Source organism: Solea solea, chromosome 14 (genome assembly GCF_958295425.1).
Source record: "Solea solea chromosome 14, fSolSol10.1, whole genome shotgun sequence".
Taxonomy (NCBI): domain Eukaryota; kingdom Metazoa; phylum Chordata; class Actinopteri; order Pleuronectiformes; family Soleidae; genus Solea; species Solea solea.
This window is the reverse complement of record NC_081147.1, coordinates 13,144,660-13,160,185: the sequence shown is the minus strand read 5'-3', so window position 1 is coordinate 13,160,185 and position 15,526 is coordinate 13,144,660. Positions and strand designations below refer to the sequence as shown.

General features: G+C 42.2%; 1 protein-coding gene across 2 annotated transcripts in view; it reads right to left on the bottom strand.

Annotated features, from left to right (window-relative positions):
* Positions 1–15,526, bottom strand: part of flt4 (fms related receptor tyrosine kinase 4) — a 53,460-nt gene that overhangs the window by 35,253 nt on the left and 2,681 nt on the right. The window contains exon 1 of one of the 2 annotated variants that reach the window (XM_058649226.1): positions 12,294–12,605. The exons of the other annotated variant lie outside the window; for it this stretch is intronic. Within the exon in view, the coding sequence (XP_058505209.1) occupies positions 12,294–12,351 (58 nt within the window). The 5' untranslated portion in view covers positions 12,352–12,605. Of the gene's footprint in view, positions 1–12,293; positions 12,606–15,526 lie in introns of those variants that run through there. 2 annotated transcript variants of the gene reach the window in all.

The window sequence follows — 15,526 nt, the reverse complement described above, 5'->3', positions numbered from 1 at the left end:
GGCATTTGTGCACCTCACATACTGGAGGTGACTCTCACCCTAGTTTAGGAAATCAATATCTTCCATATGGGTCCGGTGTATGTAACGTATGCGCCATGTTCGCATCACATATGGGAGACATGTCGGCCTGTCGGCTACGTGAAAATGGCTTAAAACAAACATAATTCCATTAGCACGTGTTTACATTCTGTCACTTATAATTTGAAGCACACGGTGCTCAGATGTAAAGCGATGTGAGGCGAACGCCAACAAAAACCAAACACGTCAATTTATCCAAGTTCATGGCTGATAACGTATCTTGTCATGATAATAAACACGCTCTCCCGCCGTGACCTTTCATGCTGTGTTTCATGACAGATTGTTATGACTCACTTACCTCATTTATCTTGTTACTCATTAGAGAGTAAAGTCAAAAAAAGTGAACATTCCTCACATATTGTTAAAAGCTTAAGTTCCTGAACGGCAGTTTCAGCTGGAGGCCAGTCAGCACAAACAGTTATGTAGATGGTCAAGGACTGAGCAGAGCTTTTATTTGCTATATTTTAAAAATTTTGAAATTAATCCTTAGAACACAGAGCATTTAGGCTGTTTTTTCCCATTACTATGTTTAAACATACAAGTTGTACAGAGGCTATAAGAATGTGCAATACATTACATTACATGTCATTTAGCAGACGCTTTTATCCAAAGCGACTTACAATAAGTGCAATACAGAGTGTCTACTAGACTACTAGTTCATTTTCACCAACTATATAAACACACCTGGACAAAAAGTACTCAAAATGTTTAAAATCGGACTGAATTTGTGCAATTTGGAAATATGTCACAGTTCAAAGTTCGCTTGGCTCGTTTTACTGCGCAAAACAAAAATAAAAAAAGCGGGTTTTTTTGTGACTTCTGCACAATTATTGCTACTTTATATCACGACTAAAACTTTGATATGAAATTAATCATAACTTTGACTCAAAAACCGACTTTTTAAAGCCTGAATGTGACCTATGGATGTCCAGATGACCAGGATGTCCATATAAGGAGTTGTGTATTATTCCCATGCACGGCAATTTACCAAAGGTGCACCTGCGGCACAGATCTTTGCCGCACGAACACTAAGGGTTAAAGGGTGTGTACCCAACTTCTAGCCTGTCCAGATCCAGTGGTTTCAGAGAAATTAAGTTTAGGCCTACTTGACATCCCAAATGCAGAGTTTTTGATGAAAAAAACAATCCAAAGCAGAAAGAAAGGGTTTCAATTTCACGAGGACACACAAGGAACAAATACAGCAGCATGAAGGGACACCAGCAGAGAAGATCAGATTAAGAGACTCAAAGAGAACAGAGACTAAACGCATTAGGGCCAGGGATAAGTGAACGCAGGTGAAACACGTCAGGGTGGGGCAGACAATCAAAGACATGGTAAACAGGCCAAAGACAGGAAGTAAATCAGACCAGACACACAAGGAAGAAATAACACAGTTAACAAGGGAACTAACAAGACACACACAAATACCCTACAGCTAAAACATGGAAGAAGAAAAAAAGACGCAGAACAACTTAAAATGTGAAGATGATTAACAAAGAAATCCAATAAACAGAAAAGCAAATTAACCACAACAAATTCATGATTTAATATTTCAGTAAAGTCCGGGGGTCATGACAGCTGCGTCCTGTTAAAAGCTAGGCCGTGTTTTTTTTTTTTTTTTTTTTTTTTATATAACATCATATGAATGCAACACTAAAGCTATTCATGACATTTCGAGCAGTTCAAACTGGGGGTAATGTTAGTCCAGCTGCTCACGGAGGAACACAAAAACATTTCATTTGTGAGAGACGGGAGAAGTCATCGTTTTAGTTAAATCCACAGATGACAGCTTCGATGACGATATACAGTTAACAAAAATAATAAATACATAAAGTACACATCAGTGGCAAAGTGCTGGGAGGAACTAACAAAGAACGCAACAGAAATGGAAAAACACAGTAGTTGAGTGTGGAATTATGTAAATTAAATGTGATTTGTTGCCAAATATACAAAATGGGTCCATATTCCAATCATCAACATCAGAGAGATCATCTATGATCAAATGGTCACTGGCTCATTCACAACTACCTTGCAAATGGAAGCGCGGGGCAGCGAGCCAAAAAAAGATTTGAGCCGGTTTCTCTTCTTTTCCCATGCATTCCAGCTGCTGGTGCAGAGATAAGCTGCAGCTCTGGGTGAATAGCTTCTAACACACACACACACACAAAAAGAGTCCTCCAATGTTGATTTATTGCCTCTGCTATCACAGGATGACGAAGGCATAAACACACACGTTTAGATGCGTCAAATCAGCCTCTAATCATGGAGCTCGTTTCACATTGTGCTCAGGATGACTCCACCGGCTTCTCTAAACATTGTGATTCAGCTCGTTGCATTGACATCTGATCACTGGGGACTTCCAAATGTAACCGTTAATGCAGATTCAGAGCGAAACTATTTCCTGGCAGTCATTAGCTGTGGTTTTGACTCAAAGTAACAGCTCATCGAATGTAGCTCATAAGCCGCTGGGAAGTCACCACCTCCAGCTGAACGCGCCATGCAAACACGACCTGAAAAGTAACCGATATCGATATATTTGAACCAGCGGCAAGTGAGAGGAAGCGCTTTTGTTTGGTAAAAATGTAATTCACATAAGAAAGAGGCAGTGAAAGCCGTTTTGCTTCATGTTGTTAACAGCCATGCAAGCCATGTAATGAGATAGCGATGAATACATCAGACATATGGCCTCACACAGCTGCTCGCTCTGTTTTCTCTGTGCCGCATGCCTCTGTCATGATGGAAGTGCCAGATGTACGTATACATGCGAGCCAAGTGTCAGAAGTCAGAACTTCTCAACGACAATTGCGCCTGTTCACTCAGCGCGCGAGCCGGGCGGCGCTTTGATGTGTCAGCGCCACATACCGGCTTGACGGAGCGAAGTCGAGTGAAATGTGTAAACACTAACAGCGTGGCGGAGGGATACCTTCAGTAGATCCTCACTTAGCTGTGAAGGACCAGAGAACCGCTGCCGCGCCATGGAGGAGTTCTGCAACAATTTATTACCATGAAATATGCTGGAAAAATGTGGAATTGATAACAGTGAAAAAAAAGTGAATCCCCAGGCTCCTGCAAAACATACACAGGTGCACAGTGAGGCGGACATTCGCGTTCCGATTTTGACCTAAAGCCACAGAAATCTCATGCACTCGAAAAGTGAACCATGCAACTGTAACGTCCCCTGCCAGGAAACCTCTCCTGCACATCATTCAGTCTCTCTCTCTCTCTCTGCCCTCACATTTCCTGCCTGATCCTCTGCTGTATCCTATAAAACAGAGCAACCCTCCCGCAAAAAGTAATAAAAAATGAACGCAGCAGACTTTATTAGTGTGGGGCTGAAAAATACATGAATCAGATGAACGTGCCTCTCAAATCATTTGATTCCACTCCCGCTGATTCTGCTGATAACTGAATGTGTACTCGAACGTGCAGGACTAGTCGGTGTAATGTTAACTTTCTCGTGCAATAAAATATGTAAGTGAATGTAGCTGTTTTACTATTTAAATTCCCACAAAATGTGTATAACGTGCACGTTTTACCTATTTTGACCTGCAAATGTAATATTCTGCACAGAAAAAGAGTAAACAAGGCTGCAGTGACAGACAGAGAGTTTGAATGAATTTTATCTTAGACTGGGAACGAGCTGCAGAGACATTCTCAAAGGCAATCATTAATATTGTAGAGACATTTACTGATGCAGGTGTAAGATGGACTTGCTAAATTCACCAGAGCATGAAATTGTAACTCATAAATACCCACATATTTCATGTCTTTGGTCTCCATACATTCATTTGCCGTACTCTTTTCCACAACTTACAGCGGGGACTTTGTCGCATGAGTCCCTAAACCTGGGCGTCCTATTCTATGGAGGACACCTGGCGAGTAAAGATAAATCTTTACACACACACACACACAGGAAAGACGCCTCGCCGTAAGTCAATTAACAATGCAAAGCCGAACTGACAAGCAGATGCTCAGCAGGTAAAAGTGTCGCGCCTCAAAGGTACGGATGGAGATGAGAGTTCCTCTCTCCACAGGGCTACGAGATCGGGGGAGCAATTCAAGCGCGTGTGAAAGGAGCTCAACGAGCAAATTTCCTGTTTTCTTTATCACGTTGACGCTTCTTTCACTTCCCCTTTTCATGGACAGCGAGGGAGACGCTGCCTTCAGTGTTTCCTCGCTCCTCTGTAGTTTAGTCTCTGATCAGTCACGTGGCAGGAAGAGGAAAAGAGCAACCTTGTATCAGCAAATAAAACTCCTTTTTTTTTTTTTTCCAGAGTCTCAGTTTGGCAGAAAGGACACAACATGGGAGTCATTGAAAAACACAAAGGTTTTCACTGATATAGTAACTGTAATTAATGTACTTGCGTTGTTGTTGTTGTACAATTATATGCTGACCCCACGTGTGGGAAAGTCCTCACATTACAGTACAGTAACAATATGGAAACAGTGTATAGGGAAGTAATATTATGATTATGATCATATTCCTATAGAAGTTAGTAACAGTTTGTTTTTTGGGGGCATAATGGATGATTTTAAACATTTAATGTGCAGTTATTAAACTGGCAGGAGCGTTCTCATAACCAAATACCTGGAAAATTAAAGGTGCGACTGTAACATAACCTTCAAATTACTACACTATTACCACTGTTATTACCAGTGCAATAAGATTTGCACTTTGGTCAACAATGTTGTTTGTAAATGTGCTTTATAAATACGTTGGATTTGAACAGATTTGACTGCGAATGTAATAACAGGAATTTAACTTCATTTTCCCTGTCAGGGTCAAAGAGCAATCTATGGGTGGTGGCAAACGGTTATTCTAGTGACACAGTTTCTGATAATAATAATAATGAGGTGAGGCGGAGACGCTCTGAAATAGCAACACCATGAATGTCCGGCGAGGGACTGGAGGCCAGGCAGGCCACGGAGCAGACCTGCTCTCTGGATGTGAAGTCCAACAGCCTCAGGCTACCACACGCCCACTCTGTCTGAAAAAAAATCAGGTTCCCTTCCTTTGTCACCGAGACACAAGGCCAGGCCAAAGCCAGGCGACGGACTGACTGGCAGCTCGGGCTTTGATTTCATTGTTCCGACTGAAGAGAACGTCGCTGTCCTCTCCACTCGTGGAGGAGTTAGGCCTTTCCAACATCCTGCCAGAGGAGGGGTGCCAAATCAAGGATGCGCTGATGAACCATCTGGGCCTGCTTCCTATGTCCCTGACTAAATCTTCCTGTATCTGCCGCACAGGCACACCGGACAGCTCCAGCTCTTCCTCTGTGCTGAACCGGGTTTTTTTTTGCATGTCATCGTTTTTTATCACTGAGAAATGGTTTCCCCTACTGAGAAAAGAAACCGAGCGTATATTCTGGTACACGGTCCAATTCTCATACATGGCGCTATAGATGTCAAAAAACAAATAGGTGACAGGCTCCTGGAACTCATGCTGTGACTGTGCTGAGGCCAAACTTTAAGGAGCCCCATAACTGTTCTTGTTATCTAAATCCTGAAGATGTGGGTCATGAATAAGTCGTTGCTACTGTGTCATCTCACAGTAGATTCACAAACTAAATCACTGAAGCAGGAGCCGCAGAAAACAAGGTCAGAGTGTTGCGTGCCGGGTCGACTATTACAACGCCGAAAGCGGAAAAAAATGGCAATTTCCCCAGGCTTTGCAATTAGTTTCTTCTCCATGAACCTCAAGTGACCTCAAAAGGCAACGTGAGAGGTGTGATTGGAGTAAATGGACTTCCAACACACAGCTAGCTGAGACTGAGCAGCACTTGGAATGTAATAGAAATAGTGGCTCTCCATGTAAGTGTTATAATGATGCTTGTTTCTAAGCGACACGAGGTCTTCGGTGTGTTGTAATATCCTCCTGTCAGCAGTTGTGTCCCAAGATCCAGTTTCTGTCTTCTCAAAGAGCAGAGGGTGATCAACCAATAAATGCCACAATGCAATTGCCCTGCAGTGTTTGGCAGCACCACTTGTTCTCGACAGCGTCGAGGTTTTTGTAGCTGTCAACTCAAAAGATAATCTATATTCTTTCCTGTAATGATAAGCACGTCTCCAAATCCAATCCGCTTAAGACACAACGAAAAGAAAAGGTTCTCTCTCTCTCTCTCTCTCTCTATCTGTCCTTCATGCTCATCGTCGGTCTCAATTAACAAGCAACGTATGAATAATTCCATCTACCAGGTAGAAGCGCGCGCGTGTGTGTGTGACGGCTCACGAGTGAACCGAAAGAGCTCAAGTGCTCGAGTGAGAAAAGCATAAGTGAAATGAATACTGTCTCTTTGCTGATTGCAGTGAGAAACAGCGACCTGTGCGAACTTGATGAAAAGGAGGAGAAAATAAATCAATAGGTTAAACCTCCTCTGCATGGTAATCATTTTTAAGTGTCGGAGAGTGATTTCGAGAATGCTAAGAGAGTCTCTACCTGCTGTGGCTAACGCTTCATTTGCATTTGTTTGCAAAGGATTCGTTCTCATTTCATGCACTCGGATCACTGCATGTGAAGGTGAGCATGAAGAAATGGTTCTTTAAAATGTTCCTTTTGTTGAGTTATTCAGTCAGACTTCAGTGTGACTCCAGAAAAGATGACGTCATATCGTGATAAGGTGTCTGTAATGACGGCCCCTGTTGCATTGATACTTATTTATTATCAACAAAATGAGTTAAAATGTCACTCAATAACTCCTACAACACATCAATTAAATAAAAAGGTGTGAGAAGTGCTATATCTACAAATATCAAGATATTATTTATAAGCCATATCGCGTGGCAAAAATATTGATTTAAATTTATCTTGCGATATCTATCGATGTTGAATTACATAAAAAGTATATCATGATAAGATTCTTTCCCCATATCGCCAAGCCTGAGTCTTTTTACTCCTTGAAAACACTTCTAAACTACTGTTAGTCTTATAAATCCAGCTCCCGAGAGCTACTCTCAGCACCTCCGCATCAAAATGTGAGAGGTTTGCAGTTTTCGTCAAAGAAAAAAAATAAGAAAAATCACACTGGACATAAACCTCATATTAAACAACTCTCCCCTGCCCAAAACTACTATGAATGATTTTGTTGTTGTTGATAAGGAAACGCTCAAAACCGAGGTGCAGCGACTTAAACCCTCCACTTACGCACTTGTCCTTATCTCAAAAACACTTCAGGGGAGTGTTTGAAATGTAAATCACTCCCCGTCGATGAGCAAAACGTACAACAATCTTTTTTTTTCTTTGTCATTTTGAAAAGGTTTTCCATAAACACCGAATGGTTTCAGGAGAAACACCCCAATACGACGCTAAACGTTGTGGTACATCACAGGGCACATGTTTCATGTGTATAATGTATATAATCAAACAAGTATTCATGGAATAAATGGACAAAACAATCTCCAGAAACACGAGAGGAGGATGACAACAACAACAACAGCAGCGACGACGACAAAGAGAGCAACAGAGAGGTGAGATTATCATCATCATTGTCCCACATTAAACATAGTGTTTCAGTGCTTCCTAAACTCTGTTACCGTGTAGATAAAATGCCAATTACAATAAGAAGAAGTTTAGCAGATTCACTCAGCTCTCCCTCCTCCTCTGTCCTTCTCCCAGGTGCTGGGCTTGGCTGATTGCTCACCTGAGGCTCACCTGAGGCTCACCTGTGACCAATCTGGCTCATCACCTCCACTTCCTTCAGAGTATAAAAGAGCAGCTGTTTGTCCTGCTCCTGTCAGTGAACCTTCATTCCACCTATGATCTTTTGCATTCCTGAACCTTGTACTCCACTTGTTTTTACGTACATTTACCTGATGTCTGTTTCCATCCCCCCCCCCTTAGTTCCTGCCTCCTGTTTTGTATGCCAGTCTTATTTGCCTAGAGTTTCTCGTCGCTTTTGAGTTTTGTCTCAGAGTGTCTGGCAGTTTCGTGGTCTGCTGGTTTTGAATCAAACCGTCTCAAACGACAGTTCCACCTGAGTTTTCTTGGATCCGTCTATGTGAAGCTTAAAAGATTCACTTAGACCCATTTGTGTGCCCCCTGTAACTGTGCCTCCTCTCTAAAGGAAAAATGATGTTCATTCTGAACAATTTCAGACCAAATCTCAGAACTCCACATTTCAAGTAATCTCTTAGATTAACTCCTCTTTAATCCGTTTAACAGTTTGTGAGAAGCTCACAGTCATGAAACAGCGCTTGTCAAAGTGGTTAATGAGAATAAACATGCACTGAAGTACTGTAATGGTCTCATCAGTGAGTCTTCCAAGTTTGGTCATGCACTCAACATGTGGACCTGTGTTGGACGTGTTTTTGTGGGACAGGACAGTGATGGCCCACCTTTCAGGACAAAGATCATCTCCAGTGAAGAGTTTTTGGTTGTCATGGCTACAACCAAGAGACCATACAGCAGTCTTTGCAGCAGCAGAGCCTGCTACGTCCAAAACCAAAGATGCAATTTCCTTGACATTTGCTGACGAACGACCTAAAACGTGGTCAGAACATTGAATTTGTAGGTTTTTAGCCGCACCAACAAAATCATCCATCCTAACCTGTCCTACTTGGAAGTTTTGGCTGTTTTTTCCCTTCTCTCCGCGATGGAGGAGATCCAGCATGCTTGACATGCTTACAGAACAGGACTTTCAGCGTGTGCCCAGTGTTGCAGGAGCAAGGGGAGTGGTGTACTGCTGCACACGATGACTTTAAAGCGGAGAGCAGCCAAATTTAAATGAGCTGCAGTCTTTGATTTTTGAAGGTTTCAAAACTTTGTGGGAAAAACCACGAAAAGACAGTAGAATTTCAAGAGGTTCTTGATTTCAACACAAACTAAATGAACTCTTGTTGAGTGTTTATGAGCCTGACAGGATTAGTAGAACTGAGGTCCGTCATAGATACAGAACCAAAGCGCTGGTCCAACGCTGAACTCATTGCGGTGTTCGAGGAATAAATAAAAGAACAAAGTTCTTACAATCCATCCCGAGGGAGGACGTGTGGGGCTGGGCTTCATATACAAAGCATCCATTAGCACTTGGATGTGTGCAGTGGTTCACGATGAATGTGTATGGCAACCCGTTTGAAAGAGTTTTCAATGAGGACTAATTATTAGAGTCCTCTGGTAAAAATGTGGCCACCGGTCGGAAACGCAGAAACCAAAATACCACAGATGTTTTTCATCAACTTTCCAACACTAGCTTGAACATATTTGGCTTCTGCTGCACATTGCTGCTGTTGAAAGAGCTTATCTCTCAGCTCGAGCCATATTTGGGATGTGGGTTCTCAAACATAATGAGAAAGTGAGTGAGCAGACATTTAAATGCCCCGAGGCTCGAACTAACCCCATGCCCGCGATGAGTGAGGCACAGGACTCAGGACTGTATTTATTTGGACTTCACTGCAGAGAACTGCAGAATTCCTCTTCCATCATGGCTGCTGTCCAGCTGATAGAACGAGATACTGAAGGAGAGACACTGAGTGTCCACTCCTGAGGTTGAATCCTGAGATCAGTGCTGAGAATGGGGGGCTATTGTTGGCAAAAGCAACTATGCCGCTACAAGTGGTTGACTAGAATAATACCCAAAGTTGAGGGTCAGATTTCTGGAATGATCTGATCAAGCAGAGGTATGCGTACAGAAAACACTCAGCTAAAAGCAACATCAACATCATGGACCCGAGACCCGCAGTAAGCCAAAGATCGTTCAGGCTTTAGTTCTCAGCTTGAGAGAGAGAAACAAAAAAAAATCATTGATTTCAAAAGCTGCTTCTTTGACTGGTAGGAGGTGATTCAATCACTAATTCACAGTTCACTTCAGCGATATCCTGTACCAGGGAAGCTGATCCCAGGCGTCTCTTTTCAAATGAGACAGAAGCTCTGTCGCTGTGTCATGAATGTTTTTGAAATGGCTCTAATTCAAAGCAGAGACAGAGCGTGACAGGAGGATGGTAGAAAATGGCTCACGGTGAAATCTCCAAAAATGCAGCTGCTGCATTTACACCGGCCCCACGTCCCCACCCCCAATCTTCCCTTCAGATCAAACTAATGTGAACCCAGTGTGCTCATCATGTTCTCCTCAAGTCTCCAGCTCACAAGAATATTTGTATTTGTTGCTGAAAGACACTTGTTTGGAGTTTCTTGAAGCCGAGGACAAGACAAACAACTTTAAATATGATTTCCTTCAAAGAGCAGGCAAACAAATCATGATTTTTGATTGTATCACACACACGGGTCCAAACCGGGAGGCTGTAATTGAAAAATGTGTCTTTAATATGAAACTAGTGGTTCTTCCTGCTTGCAGGATTATTGTTCTTCTACTCAGTGGTTTCAGTGGCATCAGCTGAGGAGGAAGAAGGGAGCCTGTGTGGTTGAAGTAACAGGGCAAACAAGGTTTTCCACAGATGAAACCACACACGGCGCATCGGGTTTGTGTGATGAAAGAAGATTTGCTGTTCCAAGACACATACTGTGGATGATTGGGAAGCTTTGATGTGTGTATTTCTTGTGAATGTTCTCTCTTTTTTTAAGGGTCCAGCAAAATAAGGATGGGCTGATATGATTGTCAGAATCAGTATCAGATGTCAAAATCCATCCATCCATCCATCCATCTTCTACTGCTTTATCCTCCACATGAGGGGGCGTTTTTTGGACTGTGGGAGGAAACCGGAGAACCTGGAGAAAAGCCACGCACACACAGGGAGAACATGCAAACTCCATGCGGAAAGGCCCTTGTTCCGACTGGGTCGCAAATCCGGTGCTAATCACTACACCAACCATGGTTTGGATCCGAAAACCACATAAATACCACATACACGCTTCATTAAGCACGGTCTACAAAGAGAGACGTGCACCACCAACGTCGTGTGACCAGAGAAATCCACGTCTGCCATGACGCTGCAGTGACCGTCTGTATGTGGTCATACCGCAAAATAAAAGAAGAAGAAAAAGCAAAAACTCTCAGACTGATATCGAGCCATCACTTCTGCAAAGCCTTGAAGAAAGTTGAAGAAAGTTGAAGAATTTGCCACACGTAACGCAATCTGTCATCACAGAAGCTCGGTAATGTTTGCGGTTCCTCTGCCATAGCTGTGCGATGCTATGAGAGGCAAAAACAGGGCCACTGTTTATCTGTTCCTCCTCCCAAGTACACAAACATATTCCCTGGGCTTTATGGACAGCTGTTTGACACAAGGAACAACTCCCAACATACACATTAAATCACCGCACAAGCAAAGCCGCCCGCATAACTCAGCTGTCGTGCACTCGGAGAGGATAGGATCAATCGCAGGGCCAGCTAATGCACAACAGGGCAGTGAACTCATGGTGCTTTGACTCATTTCAAATGTAATATGACATGAAGATGTGCGGGTTTCTCGTGACATTTCTGCACGCAGCAAAGCTTGGAGGCAGATCACTCTGAAAACAAGCTGGAAACAAGTCGCTTTCGCCTCCGACGGAGGTGACATTTTCTGACATTTCTTCTCAGGGATCTGAAGGAATCTGCCCTCTGTCCTCCACATGAGTCAGCTCTGCTGCCACTGCTGCCTCTGATTATTAGGACCTTAATATGCTGCTTACATGTGGATATATAGGCAATCAAATTATGCACCACACAATCAGCTTTTTACTGCTAATGACTGAAGCACGACTACTAATGATGAAACACAATTACCAGCATGTCACCTCCTAGTGACTCATTAACTCAGACATTAACAGTAGATTTAAGATTAGATAATCCATTATTAGTCCCACAATGGGATAATGTGCAATACGACGGCAGAAGACAGTCAAAATAAAGGTAATAACAGAAGATGGTAATAAAAAGGTAAACAGCATACATTATAATCACAAATAAATGTGATTTAAATCATTAATAATGATGTAAACAGTGTGTAAATGTGTGTCTGTTTTTGAAATATGCAAAGTACACTCATGTTAAAAGTTAAAGTTGTTATATTTTGTGCACGAAATTTGAAATAACTTAAAAATGACGATTCATGAAACTGCTTCAACAACAAGTGTGGGTCCCAGCTTCAGCACACATAAACCCCCCAGCTCAACATTTCTAAAAGTGTGAGCCCTGTAAAAGTAAAAGCTCAGCGTGGGATCAATAATGACTGAAAGTCAGTGTAAACAGTCGGCTCGAGCTCTTCTTTTATTAAAAAAAAAAAGAAAAGAAAAAAAAGTTCTGCGCTCCAAACTTTCAGACTCCGAGAGTTTAAAGTCTCCTCACCTGTGGCAAATGCTATTCCAATCCACGTCCGACAGAAACACGTACAATATGTCTTCATCTCCAGATCTCCGGTCCAGAAATGCTGAGCGAGGTTTCTGGTTTTATATATATATAATATATATATATATATATTTAAAAAGTTTAAATAAATGTAAGTGCTGTTGACAGTGGTGATTATAATGAAGGAGAACGCGCAGTAACTCCAGTGGAGCGGGCGCGGAGGTTTGGATGAAAGTCCGCGGATGGAGAACAAACTCAGGTGAATCTCAGTGAGTCGCGGTCTGTGTGTGTCCGTGTGTGTGTGTGTGTATGTGTGCGTCCGTGTGTCGGTCAGTGCTCTGTTCACAGAGAGGACGGAGCCGAAATGTTGACGGAAAGAGAACCCCCCCCCCCGATTTGGAGATAGGATGCATAAGGCACTGAATGGGATTTACAATGATTTCCCTTTCCTTTGCTCGTGACTCATGACTGAGGCGCGTGCACATACATCCATCTACTCCATAAAACAAGCCGAGTCCTATGTGTGTGTGTGTGTGTCTTTGTGAGGACCAAAAACTTATAAGTGAGGACATTTTGTCTGGTCCTCACATTCGTACCCCCCCTAAATATGGCGTTTTTGTGGTTAGGACCTGGTTTTAGGGTTAGAATTAGGTTTAAGTTAGGCTAAAAGTTAGGGTTAAGCACTTAGTTGTGATGGTTAGGCGTGTCCTGTGGTCCTCATGGGGCAGAATCCCATTTCTTAAGAACTGGTTAATGTTAGATTGAATTGAATTGAATTGAATTCTGATTCTAACCTTTTGTAATTGGTTAGAATCCGAATCCGAATTGGTTTTTAGTACATTTACACATACAAGGAATTTGACTTGACTGTTTTGGTGTATTTAAATAGAATGAAATCTAATTAAATGAAACATAAAAATAAAGTGGGTTGAAATGAATTGTTGTCGTTATTTTTATATGGTTTACGACGTTAATATGACACATAAATCTACATTTACATTTAGAGTTATGGTTAGAATTAGACATGAAGTGGTTTTAGTTAAGGACAGGGATAAGGTTACAAATAAATGGAGGACAGTGCAGAGTCCTGACAAGGACTGCTGTGCAAACATTCATCATCACTGTAGTTTGAATCATCTTGTGTATTGTCATTTCACCTGTGAGTGTGTGTGTGTGTGTGTACTTGTATTTATATCTTTGTGAGGTCCAATAAACCTAAAAACCTATTTTTGTAGGGACATGTTTGACCTCATGTGGACATTTTGTCTGGGCCCCATGTTTTTTATGGTTTAAGACCTGGTTTTAGTGTTAGGATTAGAACTGAGTTTAGGAGTTAAGTTAAATGTTAAGGTGCGATGGTTGTGATGGTTACGGTTAATGAGTAAATGTTAAGGTTAGACTAAGGGAATGCATTTTGTCAATGATGTGTCCCTACGAAGACATGAAAACACATTTGTGTGTGTGTGTATATAATAATGCATTTTATTTAGGACACTTCACAGAGACGAACAATAATAAAAAACAGACAAGTACTTGACTTGTATGTATATCTCTGTGAGGGGCAACATCTTGTAAACCACAGGAGGCAAGGACATCTTGGGACATTTAGGACATTTTGTCTGTTAAAACTCATAATGGCTGTTTGTGATTTAAGTCCTGGTTTAAGGGTTAGAATTGCACACAAAAAAACGATTAGAAAAACATCATTAAAGCAAAGTTAGGCATTTTGTTTTGATGGTTTGAAGGTATGGGTGAGCGGTGAGGGGAGGCATCACGTCTACAAACGTCCCCACAAATACAGGGAGACAAGTGTGTGCATGTGCAGCAGAGTGAGGTCATTGCGCTGCGGGGGGGGGGGGGGGGGGGGGGGGGGGGTAACACATGTATTACTGTCACAATTTAAACACACAAGACATTGTGTTATTCAAATAAACTCTTTAAACCGTTTTATTAAGAGCACATTGGCTGTCACACAATGCGCGTCGCGTCAGTGTTGAGATTAACGATTGTCTTCTGAGGCGTGAGGAGAATAAGATACCAGTGAAAAACTGCGTAGAGTGAAGAGAAGCCAGGATTCAAAGATCACAAATTGATTATGTGCATCCTGTTTTCTTCATTATTAAGAAAGAAATTCAGCTTGCTCTGTTTTAAGCACGAGTTTGTTTACTAAGTCGATAAAATGGAGTGACATTGGTTCAGAAACACATCATCTGCATGATGAGTTGACCCCTGACACAGCACTGCACCATTACAGTGATTCAAGTTCAGTGATTACAGTCCACCTCCTCTCTCTCTCTCTCTCTCCACTATAATTTACAAGGCGTCTCCCTAACCTTCATGACAAAATGTCCTTTAATGCATCACATCCTCTGTATAAGACCTATAAAAATCATGCTGACACTGGTTTCACACTGTACAAAGTAGACTCAGCAAAGTACGATGTTTCAGATGCTGTCCAAAACTTTTTTCCTTTTTCACTTTAGCATAAAACAATTTGCTATTGCTTTTTCATTTATTTTACTCCTTGAAGTGAACTAAATTCACCACAGGAGGAACAACCACCACATGGAGCAAGCACAAAGGAACAAAGACACACCTCAGCGGGGACATTTTGGAGGAATATTATTTTGATTCTTTCATCTACAAACAATTTGTCTCGCCTCTGACTTAAAGCAACACAACGTAGAACTTCAACCATCGAATAATGTCTCCAATGTCTCCTCTGTCAAAGCCCGAGCACGTCTGCGTGGCCTGCATTGGCACTAAAGAACATCTGGTTTGAGGAACTACAACATTACACTTTGTGCAAAGCTCTTCCAGCTTTGTCCGTGTCCATTTAGCCCCTCTGTACCCAACATCCATCTTCTTTTGGGAATCCTCAGAGTGTGAATGAAAATCTGATTCTGAGAGAGCAGCGTGCCCGTAGAGAGCTGCTGTCTGCCCTGTTTTATTTTCCAGAGAGGGATTCAGAAAATTGAAAACTCATGTACCATAATCACTGAGAAGTGAAAAGTCAAGGAGGATACAAAGTGTGGCCAGTTGGGTGATAAGTCTCACACACACACACACACACAGCTGTACAGACCTCCAGTCAGGCCTGTGATGGAGCCACAGAAGAACCAGCAAGCCCATTTGAGCCAGCATGATCAATCGCAGACAGCTCTCCTTTCCAGCACCATGAGCGTGCCGTAAAATCAATAGCACGCCGAATCTCCACTCGAAAATCCATTAAA